General features: G+C 41.5%; 1 protein-coding gene across 9 annotated transcripts in view; it reads left to right on the top strand.

Annotated features, from left to right (window-relative positions):
• The window catches only part of agtpbp1 (ATP/GTP binding carboxypeptidase 1), a 254,072-nt gene that overhangs the window by 161,141 nt on the left and 76,327 nt on the right, over window positions 1-16,604 (top strand). For all 9 annotated transcript variants that reach the window (XM_073071166.1, XM_073071108.1, XM_073071156.1 and 6 more), the window contains 3 exons: window positions 5,596-5,740; window positions 8,817-8,970; window positions 15,088-15,268. In XM_073071166.1, coding sequence (XP_072927267.1) covers window positions 5,596-5,740; window positions 8,817-8,970; window positions 15,088-15,268 — 480 coding nt within the window. The remainder of the gene's footprint in view (window positions 1-5,595; window positions 5,741-8,816; window positions 8,971-15,087; window positions 15,269-16,604) is intronic.

The raw sequence follows: 16,604 nt of genomic DNA, 5'->3' as shown, positions 1-16,604 counted from the left end.
TACTTCACGATGAGTTTGAGGAGACCAAAACTGCATCGCTGTCTGGTATGCAGTGGCCACTGCACAGGATTGGAAAAAGCAGTAGGAGGTTATAAACTCAGTCAGCTCCATCATGGGCACCAGCCTTTCTACCGTTGAGGATGCCTTCAAAAGGCGATGCCTCAAAATGGCAGCATCCATCATTAAGGACCCCCATCACCCAAGGCATCCCCTCTTCTCATTTGAAATGGTTCTGTTTATTATCAGAGAATGTATACAGTATACAACCTGAAATACTTAGTCTTGGCAGACATCTATGAAAAACAGAAAAAGCCCAAAAGAATGAATGACAGAAAAGTATTTGAACTCCAAAGTTCCCTCTTCCCTCCCCCCCACGCAAGCAGCAGCAAGCTTCAACAGATTAACCACCCCCTCCCTCTTGCTCATTTCAGCAAAAAGCGTCAGTGCCCACCACCCATCAAACAATGGCAAAGCACCAAAGAGAGTGCATGATCTGCAGTCAACAAAATCTATTGTTTACCGACCGGACAGTTCGACATGCCACAGGCTCTCTCTCACTCACAATGGGCAGAGATGTCACCCATTTCACAGCAAAGGGGTAGACTTACAGTCACTGTTATGCTGCTACAATCTGCTGCGTCTCGTTATTCTGAGATTCTCCTACTCAAGAATCGGCAGCAATTTCTCCCCACCATTGAGAGAAAGAGAGAGAGAGTGCAATCGCTCGACTACAAAGACCTCTGTCCACACATCTGCCACAGTGAAGTCCTGATGTTCCTTCGCCTGCAACACCTCAGTCGGCAACATTGGCCTGGAATCAGTCGCACCCTGGAGGTGCTGTTATCTGCAACCTGCCCAGAGAATGTCAGAAAATGGCCGGCCAGTGAGATCCAGGAGCAGGAACTCAACTGCCGTAAAAAAAAATGCAGTTTGAGTGGCATTGCAGATCAGGACCTCACTCGACCCCTAACCACCTAGAAGAGGCAAAAAAGAGACATTAAAGAGAGGAATTTAAGCTGTTTCTGCAGATGAGCTTGAAGAGGAGGCCACTCGGCACCATCTTAACTCCGTCCACATTGCTACTATCAAGGAGGAGGTACAGGAGCCTGAAGTCACACACTGAACGTTTCAGGAACAGCTTCTTCCTCTCTGCCATCAGATTTCTAGAAGGACAATAAACCCATGAACACTCAGTATTTTTCTGCTCCCTTTTTGCACTACTTATTTAATTTTTTTTTACTATATTACATGGTAATTTATAGTTTTTTATGTGTTGCAATGAACTGCTGCCACAAAACAATAAATTTCACAACACCAACTCATCAGATCAGGAAGTTGAGAGGAGAATTAAATCAGCTACAAAAGTAGAAGCAACTTCGGTCTTACCACGACATTAAAATTGCAACCAAGGTCAAAGTGTATAACACAGCTGTTTACAATCTCTGCTTTATTCAACTGAAGTGATGACATTGTATCAGAAGCACATCAAGAAATTGACAAAGACACAACTCAGGCATTTAAGCCAAATATTACACATCAAGTGGCAAGAGAGGGTACCAGATGTGGAGGTGCTCAAACGTGCTGGGACAGTCAGTGCAGAATCTCTCAACACAACTTCTCAGCTGCGTTGGACTGGTCATGTCACAAGAATGAGCGATGATCGTTTACCCAAAGCTGTTTTCTATGGCGAGCTACATGAAGGGAAGAGGAAGCACGGTGGTCAGAAGCTGCGCTACAACGATGTGCTCAAGCGCCAAATGAAGAACACTGACATGAATGTCAACACCTGGGAGAAAGAAGCTTTGGACAGAAGAAGTTGGTGCTGCATTGTCAAGAAGTCAATCCCAGCTATTGAGGAGAAAAGACAGAAGAAATATGAAGCAGGTCATGAACGCAGACATTTGGTGCTAGACCAGTCAAATCACAAATGCAACCGATGTGGGAGACAGTGTCGATCCAGTGCTGGTCTGGTCTTGTGGCCCATAAACGTGCCTGCAGAGACTGGACTCTCAGCACAGTCAACATTGAAATCGATGGACAGCTGAAGAAGAAGATATCAGTGATAATTTAACTTTATTCTAATTCTGATTATAAAATTGTTTACTTAATCTTAGGAGTCCATTGTGTTTGCAAGAATACATTTTCCTACTGTCAGTTCTGACATTTCTGTTGCATCTATTCTTGTGATGAGGCTATCCACTCCAGGATATTTCAGATTTCCTCTTTTTACAGAAAACAGGCACCCCCCACCCCCCCAACTGTTATCAGTCAACCTGCATCACATTTATTTCCTCCTGTTCTGTCCTCACCCCATACTACCCTCACCAGACATTGCATGGATAGAGGTTCCCTTGTCCTCACCTACCAGCCTATAAGCCTTCACATCCAGCATCTCATTCTTTACTAGTTCCACTATCCCCATTTGGCATAAGTTCCCACTCTCTTCCATCCCCTCTCCATTTTCCATAGTGATCACTCTCTCCATGATTTTATTTGTTTAACCTACCCTGCCAATCCCCCTCAAAGCACTGATCCCTACAACTGTGCTGAACGTTACACCTGCCCCTACACCTCCCTCACCACCATTCAGGGCCCTAAACATTTCTTCCAAGTGTGGTAATCACATGTCACTCCATTGGTATAATTTATTGCATCTGGTGTTCCTAGTGTGGCTTCCTTTATATCAGTGAAACCAGATACAGATTGGGAGATTGTTTCATCAAGCACCTTTGCTTGTCTACTATAATAGCCAGGCTCTGTCGGTGGCCAGCAATTTTAATTCCACTACCCATGCCCACACCAACATGTCCGTCCACAGCCGCGTCTATTACCAAGTTGAGGCTAGACACCGATAAGAGAAACAGAACTTTACTTTCCTTCTTGGTAGTCCGCAATCTGACGGCATGAACATTAATTTCTGTAAATTCCACTACACTCTGTGAGCTTCTTCCTTTCCCTTATCCCAGAGGTCCCATCACCACTTTCCCCTTCCCCATCCTCTTGATCTAGCCATCACACACGGATTCCGCCCTCTGGTTCCCCTCCTCACCTCCTTCTGCTTATTCTATGGTCACTACTCTGTCCTGTCAGGTTTCATCTTCTTTAGGCTTTTGTCACTTTGTCACTTCCACTTATCATCTCCCAGCTTTTTACGTCATTCTCACTCTTTCCCTCCCACGTCTGCTTGTCACTCCCATCATCTGGATTCACCTTTCTCCCACCTTTCATACTGGCTATCTCACCTCTTTCCTTCCAGTCCTGATGAAAGGTCTCGACCCAAATTGTCAACTGTCCATTTCCCTCCATATTTGCTGCCTAATCTACTGAATTCCTCCAGCATTTCTTGTGTCACTCCAGATTTCCAGCATCTGTGGTCTGTGGTCTCTCTTATGACTCCATTGCCCTTACTCCAGTTAATAGTAAAATTGCTTTTTTTTTTAGCAGAATACTAGTCACCAACATTCCAGTTCCAATGATTTAAGATCCACAAGCACATACAGGCTTAACTATTCTGTTTAGATTAATCATTGTTGGCAGTAATTGACTGATGTAAACATTATCCACTCTTCTTAAGAGGATATACTTGCATTAGAGTCTTTTCACTTTCAATAATCAAGTTGATTTAACTTAATATTGAGGAGGATTAGAAAATGATAAGAAGCACATGAGGAACTCTTAGCAGATCAGGCAATATCTGTGCTTCTAGAAATGCTTTTAACACTTGGGACCTTTAATCTTCAATGAGAAAGGATCCACCTCCCTTGTTTTTTCAAAGTATCTGATTAAAGATATAGTGTTTCATTTGTAAGAACTTGTGCACCTAATCCTCAGATTTTCTCTTCAACTCAGTTTAAGGCTAATACTTAACAGCACAATTATCTTTTTAATAATATCTGTTTTCTCCATTAACAACTTCTGCAGACCACAGTCAAATCAGTTTTAACTGTGGAATTATATTCCTCAAAATAGTAAATTGGTGTTACAAGTATTAAAATTGCTCTTCTGTCTTTCTCAGTACATGAGTTGAATTGTATTCCCCTTCGAGATAGTAAAAGTCCAACAGCCAGACCTTCAGAATTAGATAGCATATATAATTGGCATGGGAGCTGTACAACATTATCACCTGAACTTTAATCTTCTGTTCACAACAATATGTTAGAGGAGGTTTATAGCCCAAAAAAAACCTTGGGCACAGTATTTTCCAACTGACCACAAATTTTATCTGAAGCACAGTATCTAATTTATTATAAATTGTTTGTGGTTTGAACTGCTCAATTTAGCACAATTAGTTTTTGTTTGGATTCCACGGTTTCTATTTTGCTGGTATATTGTTAACATACGTGGTACTGGTAATGATTAAAGAAAATATAATTATTAACCTGCCTTTCTAGTGCACTAGTATATCCATTATTTATAATAAAATGCTGCATATCTCATGTTTACCAGGATTTATTTTAATCATATTTACCCCCTGGCTACATGTCAATTCTTCCAATGATAATTACGATCTCCATTTTCCAATAAATTCAACACAAGTATATAGGCTGAAATACCAATGCTCCTTTAGATGAGTTATTAAGCTAAAATTTCTTTTACCATCATGGTGAACTTAAAAGGTTGTATAGGTTCTGAAGGAGAGGAAGGTTCCTAGAGCTTCAGTTAGCTAATTGTCTGGTGTTACCACATTTCAATTTATTGATCTTCTTGTGGGTAAATTGACTGTAACGTTTTCATGATTGTTAGTGATTTAAACTCACAAAATATTTGATGCTTTGGGACATCGCAAGTCTATTGCTAGTTGTCATCCTTTCATTTACTTGGAAACAGTCTCTAAATTTGTCAAATGTGTGTTTACGTTATTCCACCTTGTAGTTCCCAGCTTCTTAGATATTGCCAAGAATATATACAAGGGTGTTGTCAGAACAGGGAATTTTTGTGTATTAGGAAGAATCAGTAGAGCTGCTGTATATCAGTAAAGGGGCAAGGGCTCTGGAACTCTCTGCGTGAAAGAGTGGTAGAAGTAGAAACCATTAATGAATTAATACTGGAAAAAAGATCATTACCCCAACACATCAGAAGATGCCAGACCTTTAAAATGCACAGATTTTTGCTCCTTATCGTGACTTCCTGCTTCCATTGGCAGCAATTTATTCACTAATCAGTGGTGTGAAGTGTTTTTTCCAGTTTTACTTTAAAGACAAAACACCAGTAAGTTGCCATAGTTCCTTATTGCTATGTTCCCTAGCCAGTTTATAAGCTAAACAGAACATCAGTCTTAAGAAAATCCAACAGAAAAAGGTAATTTTTCTGAAGTTTTGCAAGGCAGAGGGAAATATGTTTTAATAAAAAGGAGCAAGTAACTTATTTAGTACAAGATGTTAATCAGGAAACTGAAATAGCTTTCTGAAAATTAGATTTCAATCTGATATGAGTGAATTGATTATCTAATCTGTTCCAATTGAACCAAACATGGTAAATAATGAATTGTTATCCAACTAAAACTTAATCAATGATCTAGCTATCTATCTGCAGTCAATGCACTGAAAAGTGCAAATTGCGAAATATTTTAACATAAATTATTCCTTTCCTTTGTAGGAATCATTTCTCCAGAAGCTCAATTGCAGCTGGTGGTCAGAAAGGAAAATCGTATTACACACTGACATTTACAATGACTTTTACTCATAAGGATGATGTGTGCTACTTTGCTTATCACTATCCATATACGTACTCTACCTTGCAGGTAATGTGTATAAAATGTTGAATTGCAATTGTTAATTGTAAAATAGATAATGCAGCCGTTACCTGCATGTTGTATAGTGCGTGGTGGTTATACATTGCTGCCTTCAAAATCTAAATACAATTCTTAAGTCCTAAAAGAAGTGTTAGCTTGATGTTGGAAGTTTAGTTTTTTTTGATTTGCAGATGCTGAAAGTAGAAACATAGAAAACCTACAGCAGTATACAGGTAGTCCCCAAGTTACGAATGTCCGACTTATGGACAACTCGTACTTACGAACCGAGGAAGGAGAACGCCGTCCGCCATTTTAAGTCGGATCGCGACGCCGTCCAACATTTAAGTCGTTACGGTTGACACTGTGTTGAGTGTGTAACTTTGTATTTGGCTTAAATTTTTCTTAGCAAGATTCTCCCTGACCACCTCCCCCCACCCCCCCCGTTCCGGTCGGCTGGTGGCGCAGTGAGATCAGCGCCGGGCTCGAGAACGGAGGTTCCCGAATTCAATCCAGCGACAGACCCCTCCTGTGCCGGGTTGATGTTGATCCATTGAACTCCCATCCGTGCCGGGTTGATGTCGAGCTTGCAACTCGACCTTGTAAAAAAAAACATTGTCACCTCCAGTTTAAATTCCCATGCGGAATATTGTGGAGGATCAAATACCCAAACCCAGCACAGCCCCCACTTGTCCCATTTAACCTGTTTCAGTGCGGTGGACTTTAGGACCTGGGGAATTCAGTGCGGTGGTCATTAGGACCCAGTGGAGGTCGGGACCCGCCGCCCGCAGTGTTTCTGATCCGTTGATGGAAAGCAAGCGCGATTGAAAATGAAGTGGAAATAATAAAGCGTTTGGAAAGAGGTGAAACGCCATCGGTCATTGGAAAAGTGTTAGGCTACAGTCGGTCAATCAGAACAATTTTAAAGGATAAAGGATGAAGTGAGAATAATGGAGTATGTGAAAGGCCCTGCCCCGATGGAAGCTACAATTATTACTAAGCAATGCAGTGGTTTAATTATTGGAATACATACGTTTCTTAAGTGTTTTATATGCATAGAAAGGTAAAATATATACTATATACTAAGACAAACATTTGTCTAACTGACGCTAAATAATACCGGATGTACTTGTTCCGACTTAAAGACGGACGCAGGAATGGAACTCATTCGTAACCCGGGGACTGACTGTACAGGCTCTGCTGTCCACAAACTTGTGCCGAACATGTCCCTACCTTAGAAATTACTAAGGTTACCCATAGCCCTCTATTTTTCTAAGCTCCATGTACCTATCCAGTAGTCCTTAAAAGACCCTATCGTATCCACCTCCACCACAGTTGCCAGCAGCCCATTTCACGCACTCACCACTCTCTGTGTAAAAAAAACCTTATCCCTGACATCTCCTCTGTATCTACTCTCAAGCACCTTAAACCTGTGCCCTCTTGTGGCAACCATTTCAGCCCTGGGATAAAGCCGCTGACTATCCACATGATCAATGCCTCTCATCATCTCGTACTCCTCTATCAGGTCACCTCTCATCCTCCATCACTCCAAGGAGAAAAGGCCAAGTTCACTGAACCTGCTTTCATAATGCATGCTCCCCAATCCAGGCAACATCTTTGTAAATCTCCTCTGCACCCTTTCTATGGTTTCCATATCCTTCCCGTAGTGAGGCGACCAGAACTGAGCACAGTACTCCAAGTGGGGTCTGACCAGGATCCTATATAGCTGCACCATTACCTCTTGGCTCCTAAACTCGATCCCATGATTGATGAAGGCCAGTGCACCGTATGCCTTCTTAACCACAGAGTCAACCTGCGCAGCTGCTTTGACAATCCTGTGGACTCAAACTCCAAGATCCCTCTGATCCTCCACACTCCCAAGAGTCTTACCATTAGTACTATATTCTGCCATCATATTTGACCTACCAAAATGAACCACTTCACACTTATCTGGGTTGAACTTCATCTGCCACTTCTCAGCCCAGTTTCGCATCCTATCAATGTCCTGCTGCAACCTCTGACAGCCCTCCACACTATCCACAACACCCCCAAGTTTTGTGTCATCAGCACACTTACTAACCCATCCCTCCACTTCCTCATCCAGGTAATTTATAAAAATCATGAAGAGTAAGGGTCCCAGTACAGATCCTTGAGGCACACCACTGGTTACCGACCTCCATGCAGAATATGACCTGATTACAACCATTCTTTGCCTTCTGTGGGCAAGCCAGTTCTGGATCTACAAAGCAATGTCTCCTTGGATCACATGCCTCCTTACTTTCTCAATAAGCCTTGCATGGAGTACCTTATCAAATGCCTTGCTGAAATCCAGATACACTACATTAAGCATATTAAGTACATTAAGTATATTATCTTACATTGATGTTATGAAATAAACTTATTTATTATCTAATATCAATTAAGATGTACAAAATCTGTGACTTAGATTCTTCTGTAACAAACATAAGAATCAGGAACAGCCTTCCAGACCCTCAAGTCTGTCATGATATTCAATAAGATCATAATTGGACTAATCTTTGGCCCTCCACTCCACTTTCTTATTTCCCCATAATCCTTGATTCTTTTCTCAGTCTTGGTCTTCCATATCTTAAAAAATTGTCATTTGCTGCTTGGTGCAGAAAATTTCAAAAGATTTGCAATCCTCTTTGGGAATAGTTCCCTCTTGTCTCATTATCCTATTGCTCTGGACTCCTCCACAAGGAGAAAGACTTCATAGCCACCTCCTGGCATGCTCACTCAGAATTTTGTTTCAGGAAGTTACTTTCTTCAGAACTCTACAAAGCATGCATAATGTCTGGGTTTGATATTTTAGTGTTGAGCTTAGGTAATTTGATAATATATTAAATCGTGATTTACATTAAAGTCATGAATTTTATTGTACACATTTTCCCTTCTGAAACCTGCTTGGGGTTTTCATTTTGTAAAATGATAAACCTGTATTCCTCCCATCTATATGCAATCTACCCTGATGAGTACAAGGTCAGCAGTAAGAATTGAAAATTCGGAATAGAAACGTAAGGTAAAAGAATAAAATGATTGTTAGAATTTTCTTTCCTTTCTAACAAAGATGCATATTCAAAAACTGGAGACACTACATGACCCTCAGCAAATTTATTTTCGTCGGGATTCAGTATGTGATACTTTGGGAGGTAATCCTTGCCCTGTACTGACCATTACATCCATGCCAGAGTCCAAGTCCTGGGAAAACCTGTACCAGTTCAGTAAGTAATTTGTATGTATAATCTCAAGTTCACCATTACAGTTTATTCACTTTTGCTGTAAATGCATTTTGAATTTGATCTTAGTTACAATCTTGTTATATCTTAAGTCAGTGTAAAGGAAGATCCATTCACCGTTCAGGAGTGTCATTCCACAGACATTCAAATCAAATCAAGTTTAATTGTCATTTAAACCATACATGGGTACAACTGAATGAGACACCATTTCTCTGGGATCAAGCTGCAAAAACATACAAACTCATTCAAAATGGCGGGGGGGGGGGGGGCAATAGTCACGTAAGGAAACACACTTTTAGTCCAAGACCCTGAGCAAATTGATGATTCCTGTCAGTCCAGCTTGTAATTCCATTGATCCAACACTGGAGGGCAGCACCAACAAGAGAGCCACTTCCAACTGACCATGGACGCCACACTGCAATGGTAGTCCACGGCTTGAGGCTTAGTGCTTGTTACAAATGAGGCAACATTGCTGCCTCACTGCCTGTCTCACCACAAAATAAGGGAAGCAGGCCTGCGGCAATCAATGTCCAACAGGGTCTTGTGATCACAAAAGACATATCCAAGCGAATCACTCCTGGTTTTACTACACGCCGCCTTTGGGCCAGCTCAAAGGCACCAACCTCCAGATAGCAGGCAGCAGCATGGTCTACACCCAGGTCAGCTCTCCCAAATCTAGTCCAGCCTGTGGCCTGACAGTCTGACTCGAATGCCTCAGTCCAAAGGCCCAATTCAAATCCGTCGGCCCAGTGGCCCGACTCACCTTCTGTGAACAACCAGCTGGCTATTCCGAACAATGAGCAGCTCACTGATGTAGTAGACCTGCTGTACATGTAGTTATTGAAGTCAGGAATAGTCTTAGTGTGTATAAAAACACATTTAACAAATAAAAAAAAGCACCTTTGGTTGACTCCTGAGAGGCCGCCGTATGTATATGTGCTGCCATCTTACCGGAAGTATGGTACTTCACTCAAGTACCAGTTTACTTTGATACCTCACCTAAGTACCAGTTGACTCGGCCTCCATGCTGCAGGACTGCTTTGATGACGTCGACTGGAATGTCTTCCATGATGAGGATGTCTGCAAGTTCACTGATGAAGTCATGTGCTTCATCTGGAAGTGCATCAACAACGTTATCCCCCAGAAGTCGGTGGGTCATCTGAACCAGAAACCCTGGATCAATAGTTCTGTGCGAGCAGCACTTAGAGCGCAACATCGAGCTTACATCGCTGGCGATCAACTAGAGCTCAAGAAAAGCAGTTATAACCATATAACAATTACAGCAGGGAAACAGGCCATCTCAGCCCTTCTAGTCCGTGCCGAACGCTTACTCTCACTTAGTCCCACCTACCTGCACTCAGCCCATAACCGTCCATTCCTTTCCTGTCCATATACCTCTCCAACTTTACTTTAAATGACAATATCGAAACTGCCTCTACCTCTTCTACTGGAAGCTCGTTCCACACAACTACGACTCTCTGAGTAAAGAAGTTCCCCCTCGTGTTACCCCTAAACTTTTGCCCCCTAACTCTCAACTCATGTCCTCTTGTTTGAATCTCCCCTACTCTCAGTGGAAAAAGCCTATCCACGTCAACTCTATCCCCCTCATAATTTTAAATACCTCTATCAAGTCCCCCTTCAACCTTCTAGGCTCCAAAGAATAAAGACCTAACTTGTTCAACCTTTCTCTGTAACGTAGGTGCTGAAACCCAGGTAACATTCCAGTAAATCTTCTCTGTACTCTTTCTAGTTTGTTGACATCTTTCCTATAATTCGGTGACCAGAACTGTACACAGTACTCCAAATTTGGCCTTAAAATACCTTGTACAATTTTAACATTACATCCCAACTCCTATACTCAATCACGAGGAAATCTGCAGATGCTGGAAATTCAAACAACAGACACAAAATGCTGGAGGAACACAGCAGGCCAGGCAGCATCTATAAGGAGAAGCACTGTCGACGTTTCGGGCCGAGACCCTTAGTCCTGACGAAGGGTCTCGGCCTAAAACGTCGACAGTGCTTCTCCTCATAGATGCTGCCTGGCCTGCTGTGTTCCACCAGCATTTTGTATCTGTTGTTCCTATACTCAATGCTCTGATTTATAAAGGCCAGCATACCAAAAGCTTTCTTCACCACCCTATCCACATGAGATTCCACCTTCAGGGAGCTATGCACCATTATTCCTAGATCACTCTGTTCTACTGCATGCAAAGCTATCAAGGCTGCGAAATAACAATATAGGGACAAGATTCAGTCAAGATTCACAACAAGTAGCACACACGACGTGGCGAGGGCTGCATACCATCACAGACTTCAAAGCCAAACATTGTGGTGCCGCCAACATCGTGGTCTCTCAATCACTTTTACGCTCGGTTCAATGTCACTAACTCTGAGCCTCCGAGGAAAGCCACCACTACAACCTGCAACCTGGTCATCTCAGAGGCTGAGGTACGCAGATGTTTCCACCGAGGAGACAGTCACAAGGCTGCGGGACCGGATGGCATCCCAGGGCGAGCACTCAGGATGTGCACAGCACAACTGGCAGGTGTGTTACAGACATTTGTAATTTTCCCTCTCGCAGTGTAGAGTGTCCTCCTGCTTCAAATTATCCACCATTGTCTCTGTACCAAAAAAGACCAAGGTAACATGCCTGAATGACTGGCATCCTGTCACACTCACCTCAATAATAAGCAAATGCTTTGAGAGACTGGTCAAGGATTACATCAGCAGCTTGCTACCACCCAAACTGGACCCCCTACAATTCGCTTACTGACACAACCGATCGACAAATGACACAATAGCCACTGTTCTACATACTGTCCTTACACATCTGGAGAAGAAGGATGCTTATGTGAGAATGCTGTTCTTGGACTACAGTTCAACATAAAACACTATAGTTCCATCCAGGCTCGACAAGAAGTTCAGAGAACTCGGACTTTACCCTGCCTTGTGCAGCTAGATCCTGGATTTCCTGTCAGATCGCCAGCAGGTTGTAAAAGTGGGCTCCCTTACCTCCAACCCTCTGACTCTCAATACAGGAGCCCCTCAGGGCTGCGTACTGAGTCCCTTCCTTTACTCCCTGTATACCTATGACTGTATCGCTACCCACAGCTCCAATCTGCTAATTATATTTGTCGACGACACTACATTGACTGACCTTATCTCAAACAATAATGAGGTGGCCTACAGGAAAGAAGTCATCTCTCTGACACAGTGGTGTCAAGAAAACAACCTCTCCCTCAGTGCCGCAGAAACAAAGGAGCTGGTTGTGGATTACAGGAGCTGTGGAGACAGGCTAACCCCTATTGACATCGATGGATCTGGGGTTGAGAGGGTAAACAGCTTCAAGTTTCTCGGCATCCACATCACTGAGGACCTCACGTGGTCTGTACACATCAGCTGTGTGGTGAATAAGGCACAACAGCACTTCTTTCATCTCAGACGGTTGAGGAAGTTTGATATGGGCCCCCAAATCCTGAGAAATTTCTACAGGGACATATTGAGAGCATCCTGACTGGCTGCATCACTGCCTGGTATGGGAACTGTACCTCCCTTAATTGCAGGACTCTGCAGAGAGTGGTGCGGACAGCCAGCGCATCTGTAGTTGTGAACTTCCCACGATTCAGGACATTTACACGGACAGGTGTATTTAAAAAAAAAGGCCCGTAGGATCATTGGGGACCCAAGTCACCCCAAACACAATCAGTTCCAGCTGCTACCATCCGGGAAGTGGTACCGCTGCATTAAAGCCAGGACCAACAGGCTCTGGGACAACTTCTTCCACCAGGCCATCAGACTGATGAACTCTGATGCTAACTCTGCTAACAGCCACGTGACTCAGCAGTGAGAAGGCCACCTTTATAACAATATGTGTCTCGGGACGGTATGGTTTCGGGTTCAACCAAACAGGAAAGTTGGGATGTTCAGATTAATGGAACCTTGGTTTAAGCTAATGCTGTGTAAGTACTGCCCATACTGAATTACCAGTCGCCAAGAAATGGCAAATCAAACGCCAGTATAAAATTATAAATAAAGTATATTTACCAATTTCAACTTCATCAGTTATTTAGAGAAAGAAAAGAAAGGGGTTAAAAAATAAAGAGCCCATTACAATTAGACCAGTCTAAATATGCACATGACCATTAAAGCTTATCTCTTCCAAAAGCTAGGTACAACCATTACTTACGGCGCTGAATTGTCTTCTCCAATCACTGGTCGAGGTTCATACTTTGGACTCCTTCGTCTCACAAAGCACTCCTTGTAATCGCGTCTTCCCATCCGATTGAATCCTACGAGCGCTTCTCCTGATCTTCTCTTTGCCACATCACCTGCCAAGACCAAGAACTCCACCACTGTCTGTCACAAATCTCTCTCCGCCAGTTCTCTCCAGAACCTTCTCCCGATCCCATCATCCTGATTGGCTGACACAACATTCCTGAATTGAACAACATGGCCCCTTATCTTTAGCTGAAACCAAAATATTTTACTAGCAGGGTACACTGCTTTTACAGAAAACTACTAAAAGGAAATACCTCACAGCATAGCAGTAGAAATCTTAACTTAAGGACATTACAGTACCTATAAGTTAGTGTAGCCAAGTCCACTTCTGTTCCCTCTTTGGCATGTGCATATTCTAGGAATGATTATTGTAATTATTGTCAATGGGAAGTAGGATTAACGGTTTCCTCCTTCAGCTTATGCCCATTTGTAACAGTCCTGTGATCTTGCCATTTTAAATGAACAAGACAGCACAGTAGCATGGCTGGTGGAATTGCTGGAGTGATCTGGGTTCAGCCCTGATCTCCAGTGCTGTCTTTGGGAGTTTGCATGTTGTCCCCGTGATCGCTTGGGTATCATTCTGCATCCCAGCCATGGGTTGCTGGATTAATTAGCCACTATAAATTGCTGCTGTTATGTAGATGAATGATAGTGGAGTTGATAGGACTGTGTGCAGAATAGAATGGGTTAAGGTAGGATTAGTATGAAAATGGTTGACTGATGTTCAGCATTTACTGTCTGGGTAAAAGGCCTATTCCCATATTGACTCTCCCTATGATCACTAACAGATCAACAGTATTACATAGGCTAAGTTTCCTATTTGGTTGTGTGCGTACCTGCCAACCTTCTACTGCCAGCCTTAAGCATTGCCTGCTCATTACTTCTAAAACTAAAGTTAAATTCGGAACCTTAAACATCATCATTCAGAACATGCTCTTCTCTCACTGCTGCCATCAGGAAGAAGGTACATGAGCCTCAGGACCCACATCACCAGGTCCAGGAGCAGTTATTACCCCTAAACAATCAGGGTCTTGATGCAGAAGAAATAACTTAACTCAACTTCACTCATCCCATCACTGATTTATTCCCACAAGGACTCACTTTCAAGGGCTTGTTATCTCCTGTTGTCTATGTATTGCTTATTTATTATTATTATTACATTTTTATTTTTCTCAGCTCAAGCTGGTAAAACCCAAGGTACGGGCATAGTCTTTGCTCAGTATTAAATAAAGATATTCTTCTGTAGTCATATTTTCCCCAATTTGTATGTGTAAAGGTTTACATTGAAAAGAAAGAATTAAAAAAAAACCTCAGTGCAAGTTTTTGTCTAGTTACTTATGCTATCAAATATTTTATCAAATGTACAAAGGGATTAAATAGAAAGTCTCTGCAGAATGTGATTATATCTACAGTAGCATGAGAATTAAATGATATTATACTTACTTCGGTTGGATCCCTGACAATGGGAGAACTAGCAGTGTATCCGATTTGCTATGACATCAAATGGCCAGAAGATCACCTTGTTTAAATGTCAAGTACTCAGACAAAACCTCCAGAGAAATGTGTACTGAGACTCCTCTTGTAGTTTAATAAAATTAAAGCATACTGTATTTTCAGATTTTTCATTATGAGTCATGTTGCCATATTATTTCATGTTTTCTGGTCACTTACACAATTTTCCTGAAATGATTGTCCATCAAAGCTGCTTTGGGATGCTGAAACTTTTTGGAACATCCCTGTTTTCTATCATTAAATATACTAAATAATCACAGGTAAGTAAAGCAGTGTTTTAAAAATATAATGTATAAATGTTTCTTGCAGGAAATCGACCTTACATTTTCTTAACATCTCGCGTTCATCCTGGGGAAAGTAACTCCAGCTGGGTAATGAAAGGAACTTTGGAATATTTAATGGGCAATAATTTGACCGCTCAAAGCTTGCGGGACTCGTATATTTTTAAAATAGTCCCAATGCTGAACCCAGATGGAGTCATTAATGGAAGGTGAGATGATAATTTTCTACATTTTAAGTTTAGAATAATATTGCTGTTTGATGAGTAAGTGGCGATCAATCACTACTGAAATATATTTCTAACATGTGCTTCATTTTTATAATTTAAAAAACAAATTCTGTTAGGACTTTTCTGTCACATCCTTCCTCTGAACACCTATCCCTCCTTCCAATGTACTTGTTTGAAATTATAAAAATATGCACACATGTTGTATGGACAATGATGGAGAGGAAAAGACAATACCAGAAACAGGTGGAAATACTCAATAGGTCAGGCTGCATCTTTGGGAAGCAAAACAGAGCTGACACATCACATCTGCATGTTTTCTGACAATGATCGTCAAGATTAAATTTAGCTCTGATTTTCTTACCACAGAAGCATCCTCACCTGCGGAATATTTCCACCATTTTCTGTTTCTTTATTTTTCTTTTTCTTTATTTTTCTAGATTTTATAGCCTGCAACCCAGATTTCTAAAATAAATCATAAGAAATAGAAACAGAAGAAGAATATTCTGCTCCTTGTTCTGTTCTGGAATTAAGTAACATCATGACTAAAAGAATTCAGTGCTTCTTTTCTGTTTTCCCTTGATTCTTTATATTTGAAAATTATTGCCTTTAATATATTCATGAGCTGAGCCTCTGCAACTCTCCTGAAGATGATTTTCAAAGATTCGCTAGTCCTCAGAGTGGCTGATCCTTTATCTTGAGACAGTGACCCTGTTTTTAAGTCTCCCAGCCAGGAGTAACTTCAGCTTTCCATCTACTCTGTCAAGCCCCTTAAGAATTATACTCTTGCAATAAGAAAGCAGGGAGATGGTATAAGGTAACTTTTATACCAAAAATGAATCGGGAGACTAAGGTAAGTACTAAATGTTATATTGCTGAGAACGTTCCAACCACAAAAGACAGTTCTTAAATGCATACCCAAAAACAAAATGTAAATCCGTTAGTTGGGATAAATATTGGGAAGAAAGATATTAAATATACTGTTAACAATACGAGCTATTAAGAATTTCTGTTTAGACCTAGGAAATGGGTTACCAATATTGAATCACATTGTATAAGCAGTTTACAGATATGAGTTAATTTGCCTTTTCGAGTTTGGGTACCCTGGACTTTAATACCAACATTCCTGTGCATTTATATTGTACTTTTAAACTTGCTAAACAGACCAAGATATTTTGCAGTCGGATTGTCAACAAAATTTGATATGCCAATTTATAGATGGCCAGCAACTTCATCTAGGATGGAGGAGTATTTTAAAGCAGTGATGTTTAAAGTTTTTGCATCAAGAGATATGGCATAATGATTTAAAGCATAAAGGAAC

The sequence above is a fragment of the Hemitrygon akajei genome, chromosome 2 (genome assembly GCF_048418815.1).
Source record: "Hemitrygon akajei chromosome 2, sHemAka1.3, whole genome shotgun sequence".
NCBI lineage: Eukaryota > Metazoa > Chordata > Chondrichthyes > Myliobatiformes > Dasyatidae > Hemitrygon > Hemitrygon akajei.
This window is presented reverse-complemented; position numbering and strand designations above follow the sequence as displayed.